Source organism: Echiichthys vipera (assembly GCF_963691815.1).
Source record: "Echiichthys vipera genome assembly, chromosome: 15".
Classification (NCBI taxonomy): Eukaryota; Metazoa; Chordata; class Actinopteri; order Perciformes; family Trachinidae; genus Echiichthys; species Echiichthys vipera.
In genome coordinates this window covers 2,292,925-2,320,679 of record NC_139840.1, presented here as the reverse complement: position 1 = coordinate 2,320,679, position 27,755 = coordinate 2,292,925, and the positions used below count along the sequence as shown (strand labels likewise).

The 27,755-nt window shown below is 46.0% G+C and overlaps 2 protein-coding genes across 2 annotated transcripts in view; one reads left to right on the top strand and one right to left on the bottom strand.

The window, feature by feature from the left end:
• Nucleotides 1-1,920: 1,920 nt before the first annotated feature.
• marchf11 (membrane-associated ring finger (C3HC4) 11) lies at nt 1,921-10,698 on the top strand (the record flags this gene model as incomplete). Its single annotated transcript, XM_083928076.1, has 4 exons — nt 1,921-2,371; nt 6,730-6,885; nt 9,077-9,269; nt 10,376-10,698. Exons 1-4 carry the CDS (start codon nt 2,015-2,017, stop codon nt 10,696-10,698), a joined length of 1,029 nt encoding a protein of 342 aa, XP_083784202.1. The 5' UTR covers nt 1,921-2,014.
• Nucleotides 10,699-15,993: 5,295 nt separating this feature from the next.
• myo10 (myosin X) overlaps nt 15,994-27,755 on the bottom strand; it is a 141,863-nt gene continuing 130,101 nt past the window's right edge. The window contains exons 29-41 of the mRNA XM_083928079.1: nt 26,776-26,869; nt 25,982-26,037; nt 25,297-25,439; nt 24,837-25,028; nt 23,866-24,023; nt 23,606-23,729; nt 22,106-22,403; nt 21,790-21,997; nt 21,567-21,703; nt 21,351-21,471; nt 19,638-20,114; nt 19,289-19,480; nt 15,994-19,068 (exon numbers count right to left, since the gene is read on the bottom strand). Of these exons, the coding sequence (XP_083784205.1) occupies nt 18,958-19,068; nt 19,289-19,480; nt 19,638-20,114; nt 21,351-21,471; nt 21,567-21,703; nt 21,790-21,997; nt 22,106-22,403; nt 23,606-23,729; nt 23,866-24,023; nt 24,837-25,028; nt 25,297-25,439; nt 25,982-26,037; nt 26,776-26,869 (2,311 nt within the window). The 3' untranslated portion in view covers nt 15,994-18,957. The remainder of the gene's footprint in view (nt 19,069-19,288; nt 19,481-19,637; nt 20,115-21,350; nt 21,472-21,566; nt 21,704-21,789; nt 21,998-22,105; nt 22,404-23,605; nt 23,730-23,865; nt 24,024-24,836; nt 25,029-25,296; nt 25,440-25,981; nt 26,038-26,775; nt 26,870-27,755) is intronic.

The following is a 27,755-nucleotide window of genomic DNA, read 5'->3' as shown; positions in this document are numbered from 1 at the left end:
AATAATGAACCCTTGATAAAGGGAGTTGATTGAATGTGTCCTGTATGAATGCATTGGCTGGACGGACGCCAGGTAAAGGTCCAAAAAGTGGTCCGTCTGACCCCCCCGCCCCCCTCCTGATCCAAACCAGGCCGTTCACCCGGCCCTCCCTGCTCTCAGCATGATCCGGACTCCCTCCTCACCCTGGGGACCTGGTATCGATCGGGGCCTCGTAGGTTGTGATTGGACATGAGTGGATAATTTCCTCTGCTGCATTAGAGTCCATTACTGACCCGCTCCCTGGGAAGTGATGGACGTCCTCCAGGAGGAAGAGTCGTCTCCTCCTCCGACTTTATCATCGCACGTTTGGGAGGCTGATGCTAAAACGCAAGCTCCTGTCGTCATTCAGACTTTGTTTCTGTCCTTTTCTGAAACCCAGAGCAGAAGTGGGCTGAACTGCGACAGTTTAAGTCCCTGTTTGGCATTTATGAGCAGTTAATACAACTTCATTACACAAGATGACTCAAAATAGATGCAAAACCACCACAAAAAGATGCAAAATGACTCAAAATAGATGCAAAACCACCACAAAAAGATGCAAAACCACCACAAAAAGATGCAAAATGACTAAAAATAGATGCAAAACCACCACAAAAAGATGCGAAATGACTAAAATTAGATGCAAAACCAGCACAAAAAGATGCAAAATGACTAAAAATAGATGCAAAACCGGCACAAAAAGATGCAAAATGACTAAAAATAGATGCAAAACCACCACAAAAAGATGCAAAATGACTAAAAATAGATGCAAAACCACCACAAAAAGATGCAAAATGACTAAAAATAGATGCAAAACCACCACAAAAAGATGCAAAATGAATAAAAATAGATGCAAAACCACCACAAAAAGATGCAAAATGACTAAAAATAGATGTAAGACCACCACAAAAAGAAGCAAAATGACTAAAATAGATGCAAAACCACCACAAAAAGATGCAAAATGACTAAAAATAGATGCAAAACCAGCACAAAAAGATGCAAAATGACTAAAAATAGATGCAAAACCATCACAAAAAGATGCAAAATGACTAAAAATAGATGCAAAACCACCACAAAAAGATGCAAAATGACTAAAAATAGATGCAAAACCATCACAAAAAGATGCAAAATGACTAAAAATAGATGCAAAACCAGCACAAAAAGATGCAAAATGAGTAAAAAAAGGAAGCTAATCTGTGGGATTGATGGTGAAGTGTCGGGGTTTGAGGGGTGGGGGGACAGGATAAAACCTGTTTAGTAGTTTTTTATTTATTTTTCTTTCATGATGTTTCTTTAAGTTGTAATTCGGACACGGGGCAGGACTCTCCACCAACCACAGGCTCCAGAGGGTGAAGGCAGCCCCCCTCTGACCCTCTGACCCTCTGACCCGGGCTGCGGGTCTCACCACACCACAGGGTCCGGATGTCACCGTCTGTGTGCGTGTGCGGCGCGTGCACGGCTGCTCCATCCCCGGTACTCTCCTCGGGGGACACGGTCTTCTGTGTTTCCTGAGAGCAGCCCCCAGAGACCCTGCAGCAGCTCGGGACTCTTGCTCAAGAGCCCGTCGGCAGGGTGAAGACCCGGTCTCACCAGAGGAGGGGGGGGGGGGGGCGGTCTCCCTCACGCCTCCGCCTGTCAGCTCCCTCCGTGCGGACCAAAGAGGAGGAGGAGGAGGGAGAAGAGGGGCAGAGGGGGGATCGTCTTCAGTCCCGGTGCCATGCATGGAGGGGGCTGCGTGGAAATGCTCCCCGGGTCTCCGGAGCGCATGAGGCGGTTCCTGCCGACCGACGGGCCGCAGAACCGGGGGGGTCCGGCCGCTGATCCGCAGCTCAGCCAGGCCGCCGCGCCATAGGTCCGGCCGCAGGAGCGCGATTGGTTCGGAGGCACATCCGTGATCCGGGAGCCCAAAGGCTGCATCACATCCCTGCGTCGCAGCGCTGGTGGACGGGCTTCGGGGCGGCACCGATGCAATTTGATCTCGACTTTTCTTTTTATTATGAGCGCAGAGGAGGGACACGCGGGTCCAGCTCGCGGAGAGGCGGAGGGGGACACCGCCGTCACCCACCGCCTCTCCTGGGAGGAGGAAGAACCGCACGGATCCCGAGGACGGCGGCACCCCGAGGACGAGGCGGAGGACGAGGCGGAGCCGGAGCATGGAGAGGAGGGAGAGGGCTGCCGGGAGGGCCGGAGCTGCAGGGATGCGTGCGAGGGGAACGACGGGGGGACTTTCTCCGGTGAGGACGGGGCCGTCGGGGGCACAGCCCGCAAGGAGCAGACGATGCATTCAAACTGCAGCAGCGAGACCTGCATCCCCACTCCCAGCTGCCGGATCTGCTTCCAGGGCGCAGAGCAGGTAAACACACCGCGGGTCTGACGGGCACCAGGGTTCAGGGTTCAGGGTTCAGGGTCCAGGGTCCAGGGTCCAGGGTCTAGGGTTCAGGGTCCAGGGTCCAGGGTCCAGGGGAAAGGGTTCAGGGTCCAGGGTCCAGGGTCCAGGGTTCAGGGACCAGGGTTCAGGGTTCAGGGTCCAGGGTCCAGGGTTCAGGGTTCAGGGTTCAGGGTCCAGGGTCCAGGGTCCAGGGTCTAGGGTTCAGGGTTCAGGGTTCAGGGTCCAGGGTCCAGGGTTCAGGGGAAAGGTGATTTGTATTAAATGAAGGGGAGGACACGGTGCTGGTTCTGATTGGCTGACAGCTGCAACTGAGCCGCTTTCACAACAGATGACACGCTGGAAACAGGGGTGCAGATAGGGGGGGGGGGGGGGGTCTCCATAAATCATAACTCGGCACATGCACTCCATCATTAAATGTATATTTTTGCTTGATTAACTTGAAATGAAGGCACCCAGATTACAACTGTGCAGCTCTCGGAGCTTTTGCTTTTATGAATAAAACATAATCACAATGTTTTATCATCTGCAGATCTGGATCACAGTTTTTAGTTTCCTGTTCATTATAAATGAGTGTCATGTGATCGTTACCGTGAGAACCACAGCTTTTAGTTCGGTGGTGTGTCCTGGAGGTCGACTTGCTGACTTCTTCTTCTATTTAAATAAAGTTTTTGTCGAATTCTGCTCGACACCAAACTCAGAGCAAAACTAGTCCCGGCTTACAGATCACTTTCAGAATTACACATTTGCGTAACAGGGTTGACACAGTGGTGTGGTGGTGAGCACTGTCGCCTCACAGCGAGAGGGTTCCTGGTTTGAATCCCGGCTGGGGCCCTTCTGTGTGGAGTTTGCATGTTGTCCCCGTGTCTGCGTGGGTTTTCTCCGGGTTCTCCGGTTTCCTCCCACAGTCCAAAGACGTGCAGGTGTTGGGTTCATTGATGACTCTAAATCACCCGTAGGTGTGAATGGTTGTCTGTCTCTGTTCGTCTCTATGTGTCCTGTGATAGACTGGCGTCCTGTCCAGGGTGGACCCCGCCTCACGCCCGATGTCAGCTGGGATCAGCTCTCCACTATTGACACTAACTGAGGAGAGCTGTTCTCTCGTGCCTCAGTTAAGTTAGAAAACTGAGTCAGCATCAGTCCGTTGTCCAATCGACACACAACTGCATCATAATCTCTGTTTAATGAAGATCCTCCCCGAGTGATGCACACACGTCTGACTGTCTGCACGCCTTCCTGGAGGTGGACGGACAGACGTGGACCTGCAGGGACACACGGACTCTCTGTCTCTGTAACCTGACACTCCGCAGGCCTGTTTGGCTCGTGACAGCGAAGCCTCCCTCCCGCTGAGGGACGGGAGCGTAAAGGAAGGAGAGGAGTCAGGGCAGTAAACGTCTAAGTGAATATCCTGTCTTCTGAGCGCGGCCTGTTAGCAGCACTAATCTAATCGCTCTGCCTCGGGTCCAGACGGATATCTGATTTTGAAGCCATGAGGCCGCGGGCAAGCTCGCCAGTTATCAGGGAGATTGTGAAACGGAAATTTGACACTTTAAATACGCGTTTCTGAGCAGATGAGTGATAATGAGAAGTTACTGAACACATTCTGTTTCCATCACATGGACGACGAGTCCGAAATTCACCAAAGGATCATTTTCTAGACTTTTCCAGACACTCCTCATCAAGTGGACCCTGGTTTCAGATCATTTGGTCGATTATTACCTTTCTTTGACAAAACAATATCAACTTAAGATGAACCAACCATCGTTTTCTGCAGCTTTTAGGGCGCACTCACACTGTCCTTCCGCACCGCGCCATAACAGGTTAAAGGCTAAAGCCTAGTTCGTTTGACCAGTGTGAGTGCAACCGCTCCGCGCATAACTGTGGACAGCTTGCCGTCCACGGCCCGTTTGGGAGAGGTGGGCTTTAGTAAAGCACGTTTGCACGTGTACGAGCACGAGCGTGCGCACGTGTACGAGCACGAGGCCTACGGCGGTTCTGAGGTCATTTCCTGTGCGCCTGTTGGGACGTAGAGAAAAGAAGGAGGGACCATGCGCGGACATTTAAGACAATGGCGGTGAAAGGTTCACGTTGGTGTGATGCGGAGGTGGAGTGTTTACTGCAGATTTGGTCGATGAAAAGATTCAAAAACAGTCGACAAGACGCACAAAAACTCAGAGGTCTACGGAAAGATCTGGAAACAAAGCCACGCATCGCCATGACGTCATCAATGCGTGTGACGTGTTACGGCGTGATGACGTATAGGCAGCAAGAAGCATTCTCCGAGGCCCAGGTAGTGTGAGTACAAACGGGCCTGGAGGGGGGGACAAGGACCCTAAAGCACGGGGCACGGGACGGAGGCACAGTGGGAGGGCGCCCTAACCGTCGTTTTCAGCAGCTTTTAAAGGACTAAAGTTCTGTTCGCAGTCTCAGTTGAAGCCGTGTTGACTTTCTAGTTAAACTTAAGTCTCCGTCGGCCATTTTTGAACACTAAATAAGTGTTTTGATCCTTAAACGTCTCCTCTCAGAGTTCAGAAACAGATTAAAAATCCTCCTTGACGGTGTTTTTATTCCCTTTTCTTATCAGTAAGCGTTTCGCTGGGCGGCTGAGACGCTCAGGTTAATTCAAGCGAAAGCCTCCGAGGTCCTTTTAAACCCACAAGGTTAATATGACACGATGAAAAACGATCCGCCTGACCACTGACCTTAATATACTATTAATATGCCACTCACAGCCCGGCCGCCAGGTCAAAGCTACAGTAATGGCTGCTCTGAGGAACGCCCGGAGGAAGGAACAGCAACGAAAGAACAAATGGATACGGCGGTGGAGATTAATGGCGAGCTGCATCCTGCCCTTAATATCAGCTCTGAGGAATGATCATCGATCTGAGCGATGCTGGTGAAGCCTCCTGGTGAACAAGCCGTGTGTTTGCTTTGATGTACGACCTGCTGGGAGGGAAAAGGCCAAAGCGATGGGGAAGTTGACACGTAGACCTTGAAAGTGGACGTGAGATTAATATTTGGGGGGCGGCTCTAACATCGACCCAGGAGCCGGGCTTCTGTGTTGTTTCTTAAAGACGGTGTCGCTGGTGCAGAGGGTTCAAGACAATAGAAACATCCGGATAGAAGATGTGAATGCTAAGTGTGAGGAGCAGGTAAAGAGTGCGATCTCAGTCAGTGGTTGTTACGTCGTTCGCAGTGTGTGAAAGGAAAAAGCTTCTCACAGCTGTTGAATGATGAAACAGGCAGAAACGTTCCTTCCTTTGGGCTCAGAGTCGGAGTCAGGACAGGGTTTTTATTCCTCCTGCTGCTGATGGGAAATAAAAAAGTGATTTAAAAAGACAACGACCATTTAACTCGAACAGCTGCAGTGTTTTCTCCTGCACGACCACTCGTTCAGTGTGTTTTTGTTTCCTGAAGGTTTCAAAATCAGTTTAAAGAGCCTCAAACATTCTTGTCCTGAGACACCCGACTGTAGCAGGAACGACCACAGACAACCGTGCAAGACGTAACCCATTACATGTGCGTCCATGGGTGGATGATTGAACAGGCCCAGGGGCCCATAAAGTCACACAAAATAGACACAAAATGATCACAAAGAGATGAGAAATGACCACAAGTTTACAGAAAAAGACCAAAAATGACTGAAAATAAACACAAAACGACCATAAAGTGACATAAATTATGACAAACAAATGTAAAATCTCTAAAAATAGATGCAAAACCACCACAAAAAGATGCAAAATGACTAAAAATAGATGCAAAACCACCACAAAAAGATGCAAAATGACTAAAAATAGATGCAAAACCACCACAAAAAGATGCAAAATGACTAAAAATAGATGCAAAACCAGCTCAAAAAGATGCAAAATGACTAAAAATAGATGCAAAACCACCACAAAAAGATGCAAAATGACTAAAAATAGAAGCAAAACCACCACAAAAAGATGCAAAATGACTAAAAATAGATGCAAAACCAGCTCAAAAAGATGCAAAATGACTAAAAATAGATGCAAAACCACCAGAAAAAGATGCAAAATGACTGAAAATAGATGCAAAACCACCAGAAAAAGATGCAAAATGACTAAAAATAGATGCAAAACCACCAGAAAAAGATGCAAAATGACTAAAAATAGATGCAAAACCAGCACAAAAAGATGCAAAATGACTGAAAATAGATGAAAAACCGCCACTTAGATGAAAAATGACTATAGGGATGCAAAAAACGACCAAGGCTGTGGAGTGAGTTTTAGAAGGTACACATCTTTTGTCTCTCTTTTTAATCTCCTTCAAACGTGACCTTTGCCCGCTCTCTCTCCCGTCTCCAGGGCGACCTGTTGAACCCGTGCCGGTGTGACGGCTCGGTGCGGTACACCCACCAGCACTGCCTGCTGAAGTGGATCAGCGAGCGAGGCTGCTGGACCTGCGAGCTCTGCTGCTACCGCTTCCACGTCATCGCCATCAACATGAAGACGCCGTGGCAGGTAAAACGCTTCTTCACCTGTGGAGCAGAAGCCACGCCCACATGCACACACAGCACAGACAGGGGGAGAGACACCGGAGGAAGAACACAGACAGGGACACAAAAACACACACAAGGAAAATGGGGGCATGATGGTATCATGACATTTGCGTCTCCAGCTTCCACCGCAGCGATGAAGCTGAAAGTGACAGAACGATGCTGTGCGTTACTGAGCAGATCACTGCTCTGGGGTTTAGAGCATCAGGGTTCCTTCAGTCCTCATTTCTACACACACACACACACACACACACACACACACACACACACACACACACACACACACACACACACACACACTCACACTCCTGACGCCTGAAATATCTGCGTCCTGGATGCTTTCTTTCACTGAAGAACATTCAGATCTGTTGGCTCCAGATGGGACTTGAGTCACTGGCAGACTGAACACAAACACACAGCTGAGGCTCAGCAGAGCTCGGCTTTCTTCACCATCGTCTCCTCAGCATCAACACTCCTGTTTATTCAGTTATTCAGTGCTTTCTGTCTTCTTCCTCTGCACGTCTCACTTAGCTCTGAAACACAGAAGTAGATGCAAAAGCACCACGAAACGATGCAAAATGACTAAAAATGGATGCAAAAGCACCACAAAAAGATGCAAAATGACTTAAAATAGATGCAAAAGCACCGCAAAAAGATGCAAAATGACTAAAAATAGATGCAAAACCAACACAAAAAGATGCAAAATGATTAAAAATAGATGCAAAACCACCACAAAAAGATGCAAAATGACTAAAAATAGATGCAAAACCACCACAAAAAGATGCAAAATGACTTAAAATAGATGCAAAAGCACCGCAAAAAGATGCAAAATGACTAAAAATAGATGCAAAGCCAACACAAAAAGATGCAAAATGATTAAAAATAGATGCAAAACCACCACAAAAAGATGCAAAATGACTAAAAATAGATGCAAAACAAGCACAAAAAGATGCAAAATGACTAAAAATAGATGCAAAACCACCACAAAAAGATGCAAAATGACTAAAAATAGATGCAAAACCACCACAAAAAGATGCAAAATGACTTAAAATAGATGCAAAAGCACCGCAAAAAGATGCAAAATGACTAAAAATAGATGCAAAACCAACACAAAAAGATGCAAAATGATTAAAAATAGATGCAAAACCACCACAAAAAGATGCAAAATGACTAAAAATAGATGCAAAACAAGCACAAAAAGATGCAAAATGACTTAAAATAGATGCAAAAGCACCACAAACAGATGCGAAATGACTAAAAATAGATGCAAAACCACCACAAAAAGTTGCAAAATGACTAAAAATAGATGCAAAAGCACCATAAAAAAATGCAAAATGAATAAAAATAGATGCAAAACCACCACAAAAAGATGCAAAATGATTAAAAATAGATGCAAAACCACCACAAAAAGATGCAAAATGACTAAAAATAGATGCAAAACACCACAAAAAGATGCTAAATGACTAAAAATAGATGCAAAACACCACAAAAAGATGCAAAATGACTAAAAATAGATACAAAAGCACCATGAAAAGATGCAAAATGTCTAAAAATAGATGGAAAACCAGCACAAAAAGATGCAAAATGACTAAAAATAGATGCAAAACCACCACAAAAAGATGCAAAATGACTAAAAATAGATGCAGAACCACCACAAAAAGATGCAAAATGACTAAAAATAGATGCAAAACCAGCACAAAAAGATGCAAAATGACTAAAAATAGATGCAAAACCACCACAAAAAGATGCAAAATGACAAAAAATAGATGCAAAACCACCACAAAAAGACAAAAAATGTCTCTAGGGATGCAAAAAACAACCTTGAAGCAGGCAAAGGCCAAGGTTGTAGAGTACGTTTTAGAAGGTACACATCTCAAGAAATCAAAATGTGGAGCAACAGCGTAGTTAGAGAAGCCAGAGTTTATTAAAGAGTGTTTTAAAGACTTACCTACTGGCCCCTGTACCAGCTTCTCTCATAGTAAAGTCCATTACAGTGGAAGGAGCCCATTGGTGCTTTGTTGTGTGTGTAGGGACTCTTCTCATGCTGCTGCAGAGGTTTGCTGTTATTTTCAGCAGCATTAGTGGTTAAAAAAGACCTTTGAATGCCTTCACCGTGCTGCCCCGAGCTAATCACAGTGTCCCCTCTCTGTGTGCAGTGGCAGTCCATCACCATCACCCTGGTGGAGAAGGTGCAGATCATCGCCGTGTTCCTGGGCTCTCTCTTCCTGGTGGCCAGCATCTCCTGGCTGCTGTGGTCCGCCCTCAGCCCGCAGGCCGTCTGGCAGCGCAGAGACGTCCTCTTCCAGATCTGCTACGGCATGTACGGCTTCATGGACCTGGTCTGCGTAGGTGAGCGTCCCGCAGCTGTTATCCGCAGATACGGTTCAAACCCTCCATGAAACTCATTCATCTGTGCATTAGAAAGGGAGAAGACTTCACATGTTTGTCCCCTGTCTCGGTCACAGACGACCAAACGCAGCACACAGATGGAGCCGAGCATTCGTTCAGGCTGAGCACTGAAGTCACAGCTCGCATTAGCTGGCATCATCTTTCCCCGTCTGCTTGATTACCAGTGTTACAACCTGACACTTTGGATTTACTTAAAGTAAAGACCTTCTGATTTAGCCCATAATTCTGGCAAATTTTGCAACATTAAAAGTGCTGAATTAGCTATTTGTTTTGGATGCACATCCACTTAGGGCGCACTCACACTGTCCTTCCGCACCGGGCCAAAGCCTAGTGCGTTTGACCAGTGTGAGTGCAACCGCTCCACGCATAACTGCGGCCAGCTGGTCGTCCACGGCCCGTCTGAGAGAGGTGGGCTTTTGTAAAGCGCGTGCGCACGTGTACGAGCATGAGCGTTTGCACGTGTACGAGCACGAGGCCTACGGCGGCTCTGAGGTCATTTCCTGTGCGCCTGTTGGGACATAGACAAAAGAAGGAGGGACCATGCACGGACATTTAAAACAATGGCGGTGAAAGGTTCACGTTGGTGTGATGCGGAGGTGGAGTGTTTACTGCAGATTTGGTCGATGAAAAGATTCAAAAACAGTCGACAAGACGCACAAAAACTCAGAGGTCTACGGAAAGATCTGGAAACAAAGCCACGCATCGCCATGACGTCATCAATGCGTGTGACGTGTTACGGCGTGATGACGTATAGGCAGCAAGAAGCATTCTCCGAGGCCCAGGTAGTGTGAGTACAAACGGGCCTGGAGGGGGGGACAAGGACCCTAAAGCACGAGGCGCGGGACGGACGCACAGTGGGAGTGCGCACTAAGATACCACGACCTGTAAACCAACCTTGAAGTCAGGTTAGAGGCTGAACGCTGGCTTCTCTGACCTTCTCTACAGTCACTCGTTAAACCTGTGTTGTCTGGGGGTTATTTAAGGATGATGCGTGTTACATGTTGGGGAGCTTGATCTTTCCTTTAATGCTTGTGTCCTTGCAACAGGCTTGATCGTCCACGAGGGGGCAGCGGTGTACAACGTCTTCATGCGCTGGCGGGCCGTGAACCTCCACTGGGACGTTCAGAGCTACGATAAAGCCAAAGACATGGAGGAGACAAGCACCGGCCATTCCTCCCTATCCCCCAGGACGCTCTGGTTGCCTCTGACCACGTTCGGGCCCAACGGCCGCTTACACCCCACGCAGCTGGGGCCGCAGCCGTGGACCTGCCTCTGTTTGGGCCCCTTCTGCCCCGGCCTGGTGCCCCGAAACAACCTCGGCCAGGACAGTGACTCGGGAGAGGTGGTCATTCGAGTGACGTCGGTGTAAGGGACGAAGCATCCGATGGTTTGTACTCGGTGGCAAGAATCTGGGCTTCTGCGGGCAGCTTCCAATATTACACGACCTCTTGTTGCTTTGGCGTATTTTCTAAATGTTTCTTCCGAACTCTAACTGTTCGTTTGCTCTGGGGCTGGTCCCCAAATGTGTCTTAAATGACCTCACATGTGGTGTTTTGCTTTTTACGCTCGCTTTGTGTTTTATCCGTAAATGAGAAACTGTTGTTGAAACCATTTTGCAGCATTTATGTCTTCTGGACTAGAACCTGGGAACGATGAGATCAGATTTACAACTTGCTACCGTTCACATCATCACACAACTCACGATGGTTTAGGGCTGCAGAGTTATGCGTGTGCGCGGTCAACGTAGCACCAAGACCCTCAAACCCGCCTTTCATTACCTCCAACGATCGGCTTTGGCTGATTTGTGTAAACTCATTTACTTTTTAAGCACACGTGGGAGCTTTCAGTCGTAATTATGACTGAGATGTTGACGCGAATAAGTAATTACACAAGTACCCACATGACGTGAACGCAGCACAAGGGCTGAGGTGTCCAACCTTAGTTTGAAGGTACCGTCGTTTCCTGTAAGGTCATGGAAAAGAACTGATATATAAGTGTAAGTTTATAGGAAGGTTCCTAGAAATAATCAATGGATGAAAGAATATTTGGTTAACTTGAGCTCAAGGGTTGGAGAGAAGGTGCAATTTTTTAATAATATGGTCGCACAATTGCAGTACTACAAATTAATTCGGCCGAGAGCTTCAGGGTGAGACTGAATTACCACCTTAAATTGAAATACTTTCAGCTCAAGCTCAAGTCTTCAAGAGTCCACTGTGAGTAAACAGAAGCAGCCTGAACACACACACACACACACACACACACACACACACACACACACACACACTTTCTTTAATAATTCAAGTAAATCTGGTGTGGTGCCCGTTGAAAGCGTTTGTTGGAAAACCAATCGACCAATCAAAGCTGATAAATGAATATCTCATTGTCTGACAGAGCTAGCTTAGCTTAGCTTAGCTTAGCTTAGCTTAGCTACACCCATATAGATTAGCAACAGAAAAATGGCCACTGTTCGGGTTAAAACAAGTATGCTACCTATGTAAGTTAAGTCCGTTCAGTAGCAGACTGTCCTCACCAAAAACGGTCGTATAGGTTAGCATGCTAACACTGGGCTCGTCTAACCTCCGAACCGTTTGTTTCCAAAACTTCTGGACTTTGCAGAGAGCTTCGTGTCTTGTGTTTCCTTTGGGATAAACCTGTTTTAGTTTTTCTACAAATAAAAAACCTTTGTAGAAGAGCAGACTTTGTCCCAGCGAGTATTCGGACAGGGACGCAGGTAAGACAGATTTCAAATTAGCACAAAACAAACTGATGAAACAGACAGAAATGGAGTCTGTAGTGTCATTTACCAGTGTGAGCAGCAAACACGGACGTCCTCGGATGACGTTTTAACTTTTCAGATGATTCATGCCGGTATAAATACAGTTGCTGAACATTGTGGTTTTGATTTGTCTGTATGCCATTCTGTTGAGCTTCCCGGAGCCCTGTGGTGTTTGGGTCGTAGGGTTTGGGGGGGGGGGGGGGGGGGGTATTGGTGGATTGGTGGATTGGTGGATTGGTGGATTGGTGGATTGGTGGATTGGTGTGGGCTTCTGTTCTCGACCCCAGGTCATTTGGGTCGTTTGATTTCTTTGGTGCCTTAGGAGGCCGGGCGATCACGTCTCAATGTGCAGCACAGAAATGACTTGAATGTGACTTTTTGCTGTTGGCTGTGTTTCTATTTCTTTTGAATGTAACTTGGATGTACTACATAAAGAATATTTGTTTACACACAGAGCCGTGTGGGTTGTTGTGAGGCATGATGCATGCAGCCCCCCCCCCCCTACGCTGTCTATGTAGACGAAGACAAATTTATCAAGTCTATTGTTGTCGTTTTTGTTCTCTTTGTAGTCAAACGGATTTGTTGACAAGGCTCATGGCTGTACATTTTCTAATAACTAACTTAAGGAGCAACTAACTCACGGACAAACTAACAAACTAACTAACTAACGGACAAACTAACGAACCAACTAACTCAAAGGACAAACTAACCAACAAACTAACGGACAAACTAACCAACAAACTAACTAACGGACAAACTAACCAACAAACTAACGGACAAACTAACAAACCAACTAACTAACGGACAAACTAACCAACAAACTAACGGACAAACTAACAAACCAACTAACTAACGGACAAACTAACAAACCAACTAACTAACGGACAAACTAACAAACCAACTAACTCACGGACAAACTAACCAACAAACTAACGGACAAACTAACCAACAAACTAACTAACGGACAAACTAACCAACAAACTAACGGACAAACTAACAAACCAACTAACTAACGGACAAACTAACCAACAAACTAACGGACAAACTAACAAACCAACTAACTAACGGACAAACTAACAAACCAACTAACTCACGGACAAACTAACCAACAAACTAACGGACAAACTAACAAACCAACTAACTAACGGACAAACTAACAAACCAACTAACTCACGGACAAACTAACTAACCAACAAACTAACGGACAAACTAACAAACCAACAAACTAACGGACAAACTAACAAACCAACTAATGAACCAACTAACTAACTTACTGACTAACTAACCAACTAACTCACAGACAAACCAACTAACTCACAGACAAACTAACGAACCAACTAACTCACAGACAAACTAACGTACCAACTAACTCACGGACAAACTAACAAACCAACTAACTCACGGACAAACTAACAAACCAACTAACTCACGGACTAACTAACTAACTAACTAACCAATGGACAAACTAACAAACCAACCAACTAACTCACGGACAAACTAACTCACGGACTAACTAACTAACTAACTAACTAACTCACGGACAAACTAACTCACGGACTAACTAACTAACTAACCAATGGACAAACTAACAAACCAACCAACTAACTCACGGACAAACTAACTCACGGACAAACCAACAAACCAACTAACAAACCAACCAACTAACTCATGGACAAACTAACAAACCAACTAACTAATTAACTAATTCATGGGCGAACAAAACAACTAACTAACCAACCAACCAACTAACTAACTAACTAACTGGCCAACAAACTAACGAACAAACCAACTAACCACCTTAACAAACCCATGAACTACTATAACTACCATAACTAATTAATGAGGCTCTTCTCAGAGGAAGCACATCATGACATTGTTTATCGTTAACTATTCAAAGGAACGTGCGATCAACAGAAAGAGAATACAGGAACATATAATGAGATAGTAACAGAAGGTATAGAAAAGGAAAAAGAAGAAGACGGAACAACCAACAGTTAAACAAGAAATGATGCACATGGTGTGTGGACAACTTCACAGAGACAGCGTTGGGGGGGAAAACGCTCCTATTAATAAGCTTTCTGACCAGGTCATATGATGTCACTGATGATGTCATGGTCCATGTGATATCTTCATGGATGTGAGAACGAACTCTCAGAGATATCACATGATGTTTCCACGATCCCGTGACGGCACAATAATATGATGTTGACGTTAATCTAATAACAACACTAAATGCTACTTCCCTGTTCTATGACTTCTAAAAGTCGAGGACACCAGAAAAAAGCCTCATATGTCAAAAAAGAAATGATGCTTAAGTGAAATTGGGTCCGATACATAACCTTTCTGACCAGGCTGAAGGTACAGCTGTAGCCTCTTCACATCCACACTCAAAGGACACAAGTGGAAGACGGTCCAATGGTGAGTGCACTTAAAAGAAGTTGTTGTGATGAGGGGATGAGTGCTGGGTCCTGAATAGATGTTTACTCTACAGAGGAAGTTGTTTTTGAATTATTTTCTTATCTGTGAATATGTATGAGTTATTGTTAATCTATTTATGATATATAAATAATACTATCCAACAAACCAACTAACCATAGAACTAACTAACCAATGAACCGACCAACGAACCAATCAATGAACCATCTAACTAAATAATTAATCAATGAACCAACGAACTAATAAACCAATCAACCAACTAACTAACAAAAACGTATTAACTAATAAACCACTAACTAACCGACTATCAAACTAACCAATGAACCAAAATAAATAACTAACTAACCAATGAACCAACTAAATAACTAACGAACCAATGAACTAACTTATTAACTAATAAACCAACTAACTAACTAACTAACTACCTAACAAAAACAAACAAACGTATTAACTAATAAACCAACTAACTAACTTACTAACTAACCTTCTATCCAACTAACCGACCAACAAACCATCTAGCTAACTAACCAATGAAACAATTAACTAACCAATTAACCAACTAACAATTCAACTAACTAACTAACGAACTAACTAACACATGACACGCCCTGGAAATGGTTGGATTTTCGGAACAAATGGTTCAAACAGAAATATTAATCCAGGAAGTTCTTTCAGGGGGCCACACGACACGTGTAGTAAAGTGAGCGTGAACGAACCATCTAACTAACTAACTAACAAACTACCAAAAAACAAACAAACGTATTAACTAATAAACCAACTAAGTAACTTACTAACTAACTAACCTTCTATCCAACTAACCAATGAACCGACCAATGAACCACTCAACCAACCATCTAACTAACTAACTAACTAACTAACTAACTAACTAACTAACTAACTAACTAACTAACTAACTAACTAACTAACTAACTAACTAACCAACCATCTAACTGACTAACTAACCAATGAACCAACTAAATAACTTATCAACTAACAGACAAACAAATCAACTAACACGTGACACGCCCTGGAAATGGTTGGGTTTTTGGAAAAAATGGTTCTAACATGAATATTAACCCAGGAAGTTCTTTCAGGGGGCGTGCCGTGTAGTAAAGTGAGCGTGAACGAACCATCTAACTAACTAACAATCAACTGACTAACGAACTAACTAACATGACACACCCTCAAAATGGAAAAAATGGTTCAAACAGGAATATTAATCCAAGAAGTTCTTTCAGGGGGCGTGTCGTGTAGCGAAGTGGGCGTGTCTTGTATCTCACTTTTTTCCAGATCCTGTCGAACGAAATCAGCTGACTGAACAGAACGACCAGCATGTGACATCAGCAGGTACGTTAAATTATTCATCAGAATTTCTTTTTGTCACATTTTTACACCAAACAAGAACAAAACACAAGAGCGAATACGACATCAGACCAAATATGTAATCATTTATTGTTAGAATCATCCTTTCAATACATAACACAGCTAATACAGATTAAAAAACAAGATACCAGTATTGTGTCAAAGATCCAGTCAGTCACTCGGACGTTTGCGTAGAGAAAATACAACAATAAGGTCGTCACTCAGGAGCAAAAATAGAAGGCAAAGACTTACAGTATAAAATGTACAGCCACGTGATTATATCATATATAGAACATTGCACATTATACCAAAAAACAAACAATAAACCATACAATGAGAACAAAACAAGTGTACACAATATACAACAAGGCACTGTGGAAGAAACCTGCACACGCGTCTTTGGATGGATCTGCCGCCCGCGGAGCTCCAGTGAAATGTTGTAGGAATGTTACAGTCCAACCGAGCAAGTCATCCAAACCGAAACCTTACGGGGTGCATCAAAATTCACCTGATAATGTTTGAATCGTTGCAGTGTGAGTTACTGCGGCGTGTTTTAAAGCTTTACTTTGGGTCAGGGTTTGATGAAAATGATTATCGGTCGTATTTTGTGCATTCGTAAGTGCTTACAGGTTCAGGGAACACTTGTTTACAATAGAAAAGAGCACCATTGGTCGTCAAAGCGGAGCAATGATTAGTAATCATTCATTATACATAGTTTCATTATTTTCCGTTACTGTTTTGCCAAAAAAAATAACAATTTCTTTATTTTAAAAGCCCCAAATATGGAAGTACTGCAAGTGGTAAGTGAGATCTTTGCAAACATGTATTTCCTATAATAATTATAGCATGATAAGTACAATAAAACACTAAAATGTAAGTTTGATAAACCACATTCTTAACTCAATATTCCTATTCCGCAGTAACATGTAGTTTTACCTTGATTGAGGAAGGCAAAGCTCTGGATCTACCAGACAATCTTGGTTCCTACCCTCACCTGTGGTCATGAAAGCTGGGTCAGGACCCAAAGAACCAGGTCGCAGGTACAAGCGTGTGAAATGTGTTTCCTCAGGAGGGGGTCTGGAGTCTCCCTTAGAGAGAGGGGGAGAAGTTCAGCATCCGTGAGGAACTCGGAGTAGAGCCGCTGCTCCTTTGCGTTGAAAGGAGCCAGTTGAGGTGGTTCAGGATCATCTGGTAAGGATGAACCCTGGGCGCCTCCCTAGGGAGGTGTTCCAGGCACGTCCAGCTGGGAGGAGGCCTCGGGGAAGACCCAGGACCAGGTGGAGAGATTAGATCTCCACACTGGCCTGGGAACGCCTCAGGATCCCCCAGTTAGAGCTGGTTAATGTGGCCCGGGAAAGGGAAGTTTGGGGTTAGCGGATAAGCGGATAAGCATTTTAAGATGAGATGATTGAGAAACTGTGGGAATGTTAGATTTCAGCTGCTCTGGGAGGTTAGATAACCGACGAATCAACGTACGTCATCACAAGCAAAATACAACGTTGCAACAAAGTGGTGCAGCGAATTAAATTTAGATTATTGGGTTTAAACAGAACGTCAAAGTCTGTTGATGTAAACCATCTTGCAGTATATAAAGAGTCACGTATGGCCCAACCTTAATTCTTTGGAAACTTGGAACCAGCTTCAGACCAAAAACTTTTCTTAAAAACCGTCACTTTTTACATCTGAAACCATCTTGTTGCCGTATCAGTTGATCAGTTGTAGTGAAGCTACAGCTATGCTATCAAAACTCAGACATGGATCTGTTACTTGAGAAGAATTTGAAGTTTCACTTGGATGAGTTGCGGAGCTGGAACGGATTCTGCAGTGTAAAAGTAGAGATCGGCAGTTAAAGGGAACATGGGAGCACCTTTCAGATTCTGCTTACACAGAAACAAGAGTGGCATCGATGAGTTCAGTTGGTCCTGCTTTAGTGTGAACAGGCACTTTGAAAATGATCAGCAAAACAATCCGTCCGTCGCAAACTTGAAATGCTCGAGACGAGTTCAGTTGTACAGTATTTACAGTGTTCAGATCATCGCGGACAGAGTTCGTAGAGGAGGTCAAGTCCCAGAGTTTTTCAAAGCAGAGGAAAAGGCTTCAACTATTTTCTTTACCTTCTCCGCGTTTCTTCTTTTTACATTCTGACAGGTCGACACACATCTCTCTCTTAAAACTCACATTCTCACACACACACACACACACACACACACACTCACACACATTAAAACCTCAGTAACAAGTAGCCTCGTCCTGCAACAACGGTCCTTTTAGTGCCACAGCACGTTAGCATCAGGAGGAAATGAACGGTTTTATTCCAAAACAAGACGCATCCGCACTTAAACTCTGACTGAGCTTTGACTTTTCTTTGGTTTGTATTTCAGCAGCCCAGTAAGTGTCCGGAGGGAACGTTCTGGTAAATTGTTCCTGTCGTATATGTCTTTTATGTTGATATTGGACTAAAAGAAGTGGAAACAGACATTGTGTTATCTCAGTCCATACCTTATAGTACTGTACGAACCTTGATCTGTAGATGTCACCCTGTTCATAAACCCACAGATTCAAGGTCCTTATGACGAGGCAAATGAACGTATGATACACTTCTACCCTACAATAACATCCAGGCTTTGCACGTTTTGTTCCGTCAGCTTCAAAGTTACATGACAATAATTTTTATGTACTTTCTTTTCATTACATTCTCAATCTTTGACCTTTGACTGACAGTTAAAGTTGTTCCTAACCCAAAAACAGCTGATCCTCCCAGCTTCAAATGACTGCCAGCTGTTTCTTTTAGCTCTATCAGGTGTGGATGTTTAATGTTTTGGAATGAAACCAGTCAAAAATCAGAATGAACGTTGTGCTAATGAACATTAAGAGCGTTGTGGTTCGTCTCCAGCATACACAGAGTAAGTCTCACATGTCAAATGCACGAGCTGCTCTCTTCAGAGCGCCGAGGATAGGGGCGTCCAATGCACAACCAGCGGCGGCCACGCTCAGTCCTCTGCGGCACTCTCCGGCAAGTGTTCCTAAGGTCAAAGGTTTAAAGGGTGGCGGAGTTCACCAGGCGCTACACTGGCTGCCGTGGCTGCTGACGGACTGGCAGTTGCTGTAGCGCTTCTTTACGATCATGCTGATGTAGGCCTTCATCAGCTTGGCGATGTCCATGACCTGCAGAGAAGAGGAAGAAGAATGTTAAATTTCTTAACTACTAAACTAGCTACGGCCAAGCCTGACTGGTGTTCTTGAACTTCGGCAAGTGACTAGGAGCCGTTTGACTGTAAAATGATTTGACGGAGCTGATGTTACCGAACATCCTTCAAAAACTGTCATAATATATTTCAACATCATCAGCATAGAAGTGAATACAGTTGGGTTTCGTCGTACGTACCATTTGCGTTTCAAAGACCAGCTCTCGGCCCTCGACTGCGATCTTGTAGGCGTTGGCAAGTGGAGCACCGAAGGAGAGAATCTGTTCATACGGGAAGACCTCCAGAGGCCACGGCTCCCCTCGTTTATACACCGATATGGCCTCCCGGCTCACGCCCAACCACAGCTCCGAGGGGAACACTCCTTCCCGAGACTAAATGACAGAAACAGGCAATGAGGACTGGCCTTTCATACTCTGCTTTTCATCAGATTCACATTCTGATTTGCAAATGTTAGAACTTTAAAATCCTCACCTAGGCTGCCTATTTCATTTATATTATTTTCAAACAAATAATAAAGGATGTCCTCACCTCCACATTGAACAGCGTGGATCCGTATCCCTGCCACTCCTTCGCCACGGCCATGTATTTGACCATGGCCTGTTCCTGGTTCATCCCCTGCAGCTTCTTCCACTTGTCCATCACACAAGTTCTCAGCGCCGCCGCCTCCTCCCTCATCCACACCTCCAGGCTGTTCTCCTCCTCCAGCTTCTGCCGACTCAGAGAGCCACTCCTGAAGCTACGCCGCAGCGTTCCCTCCAGGAAGCTTGAACGTTTCCTCTCCGCAGTCCCCGAGCGCTCGGCCACCGAGCCGGTGCCCGGGGCAAACGTCTTGGCGGAATTCTGCACCCGGGCCCGCAATCGCACCATGGGGAACACCTGGGACATTTCAGGGACGTTGGCCTGGGAGCTGTAATCCCCCTGGAGGTACTGAAGTCTCAGGGCAGCCAGGAACTGAAGAGTCTCCTCAGGGCCGGGGTACTGACCACGAATGACCGCTTCATGGGCCTGTGGACAGCAGACAGGGGAAATGCACGATAAAGACATCTTCCAGAACCACTACCTCAGTGAGTATGGTTTTTTTTTGACATTGTTGAAATACAATACATGACAAAACAACTCCAAGACACCTGATTTTGCCAAAGAAGAAAACCTAAGTCAAGGTACAAAACCAAAAAATGACTAATTACCCTATTAGGACCTAAATCAGGAACCAGATTTACGAAGTTGGCAAAATTATAAATAAAGATATGACTGCAGTTACTGAAAATATGGACTCACTTCTGTACAAAAAGGGTTGAAGGGATAGTTTTGATTTTTGGAAGTATGGTTGTCTGAGGTACTCATCTACAGATATTGTAGATGGCTGTAAGCACGCCCCCATGTTCAAGGAGCAGACAGCAGTACAGTATCAGCCCTGTTAAGGTTCACACAGGAGGAACTGAAGCTGCTCTATCCTCTCGTCAAAGCCACCAGACTCCATTGACAGAATCTTTTAACCTCACAGATTACAGGAGTTGCTGTTCTACTGATGCCTCAAATAACAAACAAGCTAACCGATCGAGGCAGCAGTAGACTAGCAACTCCTGTATTCTGTGAGGTAAAATGCTCGTTTTTGTCATTGGAGTCTGGCGGCTTTGACGAGAGCAGAGAACAGCTTCAGTTCCCCCAGTGTAAACTTGAACAGGGCAGTTTGACGGCAACATGGTAAAGGGGTGAAAATATTCTTAATATAACGTGCACTTAAAATGATTATTTTCAGGAAGCTAAAACAGGTTTAATGGCGACACAGTGGTTTAGTGGTTAGCACAGGTTTCGGGTTCGCATCCCGCCTGGGGCCCTTCAGTGTGGAGTTTGCATGTTGTCCCCGTGTCTGCGTGGGTTTTCTCCGGGTTCTCCGGTTTCCTCCCACAGTCCAAAGACGTGCAGGTGTTGGGTTCATTGATGACTCTAAATCACCCGTAGGTGTGAATGGTTGTCTGTCTCTGTTCGTCTCTATGTGTCCTGTGATAGACTGGCGTCCTGTCCAGGGTGGACCCCGCCTCACGCCCCATGTCAGCTGGGATCGGCTCCAGCGACCCCGACAGGGACAAGCGGTTGAAGATGAATGTATGAATGAATAAAACCTGTATAGCTGCTGATATTCAGTTTTTAACTGCAGGTGCAGATTAGATAACGATCTTGGACGGCTCGCCTGTCAGTCAGATGTCTCTACGCAGAAGAAAAATGACTGTGCGGTCCAACCTGTTCAAACATGAAGGCGAACTCCACGCTGTCTTTGGGAACATTGTCCGTGTCCAGGAAGCAGTAGAGCTTGAAATAAAACTTCCAGCCGGTGTTGTGTTCGTCTGGGCTGGCTGACAGCCTGGAGACCAGAGAGAGAGGGAGTTCATGAGGACCGGACGACAAAATCATTTCTGCTTCAGACACAAACACACACGCAGACCCCGCGACGCTTACTTTTCAAACTTGGCGAGCACGTCGGCCACCACTGTGCGGCTCTCGATGGCTTTCTCTGTGGTGTCGTTGTGTTCAAACAGAGCAAACATGTTCCGGCTGTCCTCCATGGCCAGACCTCGGATCAGCTTCTCCACCACCTGAAGCAAACAGAATAAGATTCAAACAACCAACAAGACGCTTCAGAGAATCTGCGTTTGGAAATGTTTGGTGCCTGCCCCCCCACCTCTCCGGCTGTCGTGTGTGAGTTGATGGTGATCTTGCAGGAGCCTCCTCCGTGGCAGTGAACGGTGGTGCTCATGTCCTGCCGGGCCACGATGGAACGGATCTCCTCCTGCGACGGGACGTTCTCCCTGGCTCGAGTCTTCCTCAGAGAGTCGAAGGCGAAGGCGGCGTAGCGATCCATCTCCGAGCCGGGGAGGAGCTCTCGAGTCCTGCGGAGAGAGCGGATCGGATCGGTCGGTGTGAGCGATTACACCAACATTAATCTAGATGTATCTATAAGGAACAGTTCATGCGTCCCTCTGTGAACATGCCAATACCTCTTCAGGTGGAACTTGAGGTATCTGAGGATGCTCCTGGTTGGGATGAAGGTGCAGGACATGCACGCCAGGATCTTCCAGCTGCAGAGGTTCCCGGGGCTGCCGGGCTGCGGCGACCGCGTCGTCTGCTTGATCAGCTGGCAGTAGAGCTCGTCCCGCAGCGGTTTGAGCTCCTGGCCGGTTTGCAGGATGCCCTGGATGATGGGCACCGGGTCGGCCACGCCCTCCAGGTGCTGCAGAGAGCCGAACACTTTGAGGGCTTCGTCCTGCAGCGTCGTGTAGCTTCTGCTTCTCAGCGCTGAGCGGCACAGAGGGAAGAGGTTAGTGATCTACTGTGATTTTTTCTTTACTTTACCATCTATAAAACAAGGTATGACACAGTACAACCCAGATATTTGCAGGTTCTCTAATTCATAGAAACAAATGCCGTGTTTCCCGTGTTCATGCACTGAGTTAAGTGTCTCTGGGAGGCTGTAGCTTAAGCATTTAAGGGTGAAATACTTTTAGAAACAGCGATTAAAGCTCATACAGGTATATGTTTAAACCACCATCATATAATATGTAAAATTAAAAAGGCATAAAAAAAGAAAAATATATACAATTATAGAGGTGATCCCTGGTATAATTTGTAGCTGTTGTGGTTTAAATGAATCCTGATATAGTTTCTGTATATCAGGGGTGTCAAAGTCAAGGCCCGCGGGCCAGATCCGGCCCGTGAATTAATTATCTTGGCCCCCAGGATGATATTTGATTAGTATTAGAACCGGCCCGCACGCCACAGCCGCCTGCCGGTGTTTTTCACGCACCAAAACTACATTACCCACAATGCAACGGTAACCCGCAAACTCACTGCAGCGCCGCAAGTGGGCCGCCTCGGCTTCATTATTCATCAGCATTCAGGGCAGATGTCAACTTTGTTTGTTTGATGATTGTTAATTGTCGCCCCACGTCACTCGTGTCATTGTGTATTCCCTCTCTTTTAATTATTAGCTTGTTGTCATCATGTGTGTCATTATTGAGCATTTTACTGTTGTTTTTGCTGCTGACTGTGCTGCAAATTTACCTCCGGGGACAATAAAGATCTCCTGATAGACCTAACGTTAAAACTTTTAAAAACAACGATTATTAAAGAGTGACTAAAAAGTGAAAAAAGTCAAAGTATAGCATGTCAAAAACTTTAAAACACAGATTTGTAAAGAGGTGATACAATTAAAACAAAAATAGGATTGAATTCCTTAATCTATCTCATCTCATCTTCAGCCTCTGATCCGGGGTCGGGTCGCGCCGCAGCAGCTCCAGCAGGGGACCCCAAACTTCCCTTTCCCGGGCCACATTAACCAGCTCTAACTGGGGGATCCTGAGGCGTTCCCAGGCCAGTGTGGAGATCTAATCTCTCCACCTGGTCCTGGGTCTTCCCCGAGGCCTCCTCCCAGCTGAATTCCTGAATCTATGATTATATAGATACATATTTCAGTATTGATGACTGTTGTTTCTTCTCACCGGTGAGGTGGATGTCTCCGTAGGGCAGTGGCAGCAGCGGTGAGTGCAGCGGGTGGTGGCTGTAGCGAAGGATGGGGTTCCTCTTGTAGATCTGCTCCACCACCTCCAAGTTCAGACAGTTCTCCTGCAGAGAGCAGACGGATGTCACTCCTCCCGGTCCAAATACATCCACTTCACACACACACACACACACACACACACGGATGGAGCTTCTATCTACGCAAGCCTCCATCAGCTCCACGCTCAGAGCGCTTCCCTACCTTGATGTCCTGGATGAGCTGCTGCGTTGGCGTGTCGATGGGAGCTTTGGTGTCGATGACGTTCTGGATGGAGTTGGCCCAACGCGTGGCCTCGTTCAGCAGCTTACAGTAGAGGCGGTACGAGTGTTTGCGGCCGTACACGATCACGTTCCAGTAGCCTGTCGGGAGGACGACACCCAGAGGAGCCCAAAGAAATCAAATCAGGCGCACGTGCAAACGTTTCTGACTGAGAAAGGACGTTTTTATGACTGTTTTCAACATAATACACCTGAGGAGGAGGAGGAAGAAGAAGAAGAGGAAGAGGAAGAAGAGGGGGAGGAAAAGGAAGAAGAGGAGGAGGAGGAAAAAGAAGAGGAAGAACGAAGAGAAGGAGGAGGAAGAGGAGGAGGAAGAAGAAGAGGAAGAAGAGGAGGAGGAAGAAGAAGAAGAAGAAGAGGAGGAGGAGTAGGAGAAGGAGAAGAGGAGGAGGAGGAAGAAGAAGAGGAGGAGGAGGAGGAGGAAGAAGAGGAGGTGGAGGAGGAAGAGGAGGAGGAGGAGGAAGAAGAGGAGGAGGAAGAAGAGGAGGAGGAAGAAGAAGTAGAGGAGGAAGAAGAAGAAGAAGAAGAAGAAGAAGAAGAGGAGGAGGAAGAAGAAGAGGAGGAGGAGGAAGAAGAAGAAGAAGAAGAAGAGGAGGTGGAGGAAGAAGAGGAAGAAGAAGTAGAGGAGCAGGAAGAAGAAGAGGAAGAAGAAGAAGAAGGAGAAGGAGAAGAACCTATATACATGCAGTAAATGGAGAGATGTCAGAGTGACAAATGGACCAGCGCCCCGAGCAGTTGGGGGTTCGGTGCCTTGCTCAACAGCACCGCGGCAGTGCCCAGGAGATGAACTGGCACCTCTCCAGCCACCAGTCTACACTCCACACAGGGACTTGAACCGGCGACCCTATGGTCAGTGAGTAAAGTAAGTCTGTGGATCCCCTCTCCTGTCCTCACCGGTGTCTTTGAAGACCTTCTCGTCGGGCTGGATGACGGAGCAGAGGCTGTTGAGCACCAGCGTCCCCAGCTTCAGGGCGTTACGCTCGGAGCTCTTGTAGTAGTCCAGGGAGTTGTGGGTGAGCAGGAACCAGCGCTTCTTCAGCTTCAGTGAGGCTTTGGTGCTGTTCTTCATCTCTTTGTGCAGCCAGCCTGCAGGAAACACAGGAAGCAGACGTTTGGTGTCGTGGTGTAACCTGCACATTTACTCATGTGCACACAACTCTTCATTCATCTGCAACACACTGATGCGTGTTTACATGAGCTGATTCATAAATGTGTGTCACCAGCTGACACCTGATCTATTGTTTGAACAGATGCATTCTGGGAAAGACTCCAGCCCTCAGTAAAGGTCATAGTCATCGGATAGCCTGTCTAGTGGGAACTTGGCCTTCGGCGCACTAAGTGATCGAGTGGTTACCCCGGATGATGAACTCCTGCCCGTCCACGCGGGTGTCCCCCTTGGAGCGCTGCAGCAGAGTGATCCAGTGGTGCATCTCCTCGGGCGTGTCCGCGTTGCAGTGCAGCACGCGGTTCGCCGTGATCATGACGAAGGAGTTCGGCCTGAAACGCAGTTAGAGAGGTGACGATCATCACACAGCTTCCTGATAACTGACCAATCAGGAGCTCAAGAATAGTACCTGAGCAGTTTGAAGTAATAGAGAGGGAATTCTTTGGTTTGGGTGTTAGATGAGTGTGTAAACGACATGGTTTTGAACCTGTGGGACACAGCAGCACCCCCTAGAGGCTCAGGTGGAACTGACACTTAAATGTAACACATGACTTGATTTTGACCTTTAATTACGAGCAGATCTTTGCTGCATTTTTGCCACAAACCTTAAAAATAAATGTAACATAACTGAGTGGTTGCAGCAGCAGCAGCAGTAACAGGGTGATGTAGAGGAGAGTCAACACGAGCTCTAACGACTAGGAGGGGTATTCAACCTAATGCAGCGTCAGAATACTTTATACTCTGTTTTTGCTCCTCCACTTTTTTTGTAGTGAGCTGAAACAGTGTGTGTGTGTGTGTGTGTGTGTGAAGCAGAGCGCAGGTCCGCACAGAGAAGAGCCCGGTACGTGACGTGACGTCTGATGCAGGTCCTCACCTCTCTGGGTTGTGTGACGCACACACCGAATCGATCATCCCCACATCCAACGTGCCCTGGAGAGAGAGAGAGGTTCAGTGGCTGTGGCGTTCAGGGTTTGGATAATGAGTTTGACCTTCGTGTGCCCCGCGGAAACCAATTATCCCACGCACACACACACACACACGCACGCACGCACGCAAACAGAGGATGTGGCATTTCCCATCACATCTGTGTCCTGTTAGTTCAACCAAAGGACAGCAGAATAAACCTGAACATGTAAAAGTCGGCTCAGAGTGCATTTTAAAGGGGGTTTTAATCAGTGTGATCCGATGCATCCATGGGTCTAAATCCATTAATGTAATTGTTTTAACTGACTTTTGTATTTTCAAGCTTTTCAACCTCCCAAACTCGTCTGATCAACACACAGAGTTTGTGTTTTGGAGTTATTTCTGCACCATTTCTGTTTTTCCTTCTCTGGTTCAGCTGAACGGTTTCTTCAAAAGAGATTTTCTCAATTAAATTGACTTAAAATCAACAAATAATTGACATTCTCATGATATCACGATATCTATATATTGAAATCAGCTCTACGATGGGAGAAATGATCCAAATCCTCACACCTGTAATGATGTTAGAGCTTAAAATGCACCATTTCAACACACACTTTGGGTCAGATTTGGGGTTTTGCATAATCTAAAAACTGGCATCTGTCACCACGTGTTGGGGAGTTTTGAGGCTGTGTGTGCGCTGATATTTAAAAAAGAGATTAAAACTGTATTTCCCATAATGCTTTGCTTCCCCTGTTTACTCACCACAGCGTTCTGGGGGTTGGCCTGCTCATCGTGCATCTCTCTGATCTCCTGCTCTGTGGAGCCGTGGACCTGACTCAGCACGCTGAACCACTGGCTGTAACCATGGAAACAACAACAACATCATGAGCATCAACGCAACCTAAAGTTTATTTTGGAGTAATTTTAAACAATGAAGCACATATTTTAGTTCTATTTATACTTTCGTCCAGTGGAAGATGGGTAGATGATTTGGCGTGTGTGTGTGTGTGTGTGTGTGTGTGTGTGTGTGTGTGTGTGTGTGTGTGTGTGTGTGTGTGTGTGTGTGTGTGTGTGTGTGTGTGTGTGTGTGTGTGTGTGTGTGTGTGTGTGTGTGTGTGTGTGTGTGTGTGTGTGTGTGTGTGTGTGTGTGTGTGTGTGTGTGTGTGTGTGTGTGTGGAAATGACATAAAAAAGAAGTAATTTTGTGTTCAGACTGATTCTGTATTCGCACACGCACACGCACACGCAAAAGCACAAGCACACGCACACACACACACACTCTTCCTTCTTTGGGCAGATATACGGAGGAAGTGGACTGTCCCTCTGAGAGGAAATCAATGTGTTGCCAGGGGCAACCGGAGCACCGACCCCATAGCGACAACACCTCCTCCTCCTCATTATAAAGTCCATGACTGAGAATGTTTCTGTGGGTGTGGGTTTAAAGCTGCTGGGGGAAATAATAAGAGGAGAAGGAGTGAGAGAGAAATAAAGAGGAAGACACTGGTGGTAGAGGAGCTTTAAGCTTTAGGTTCAGATGCATCTCTGCGTGTGAGGTGCTGTACAGATGAAGTTACAGGTGTTCTGTTGGTGGTGTGTGCATCTTAAACAGCATTTTAGGGCGCCCTCCCACTGCGCGTCTGTCCCGTGCCCCGTGCTTTAGGGTCCTTGTCCCCCCTCCAGGCCCGTTTGTACTCACACTACCTGGGCCTCGGAGAGTGCTTCTTGCTGCCTATACGTCATCAC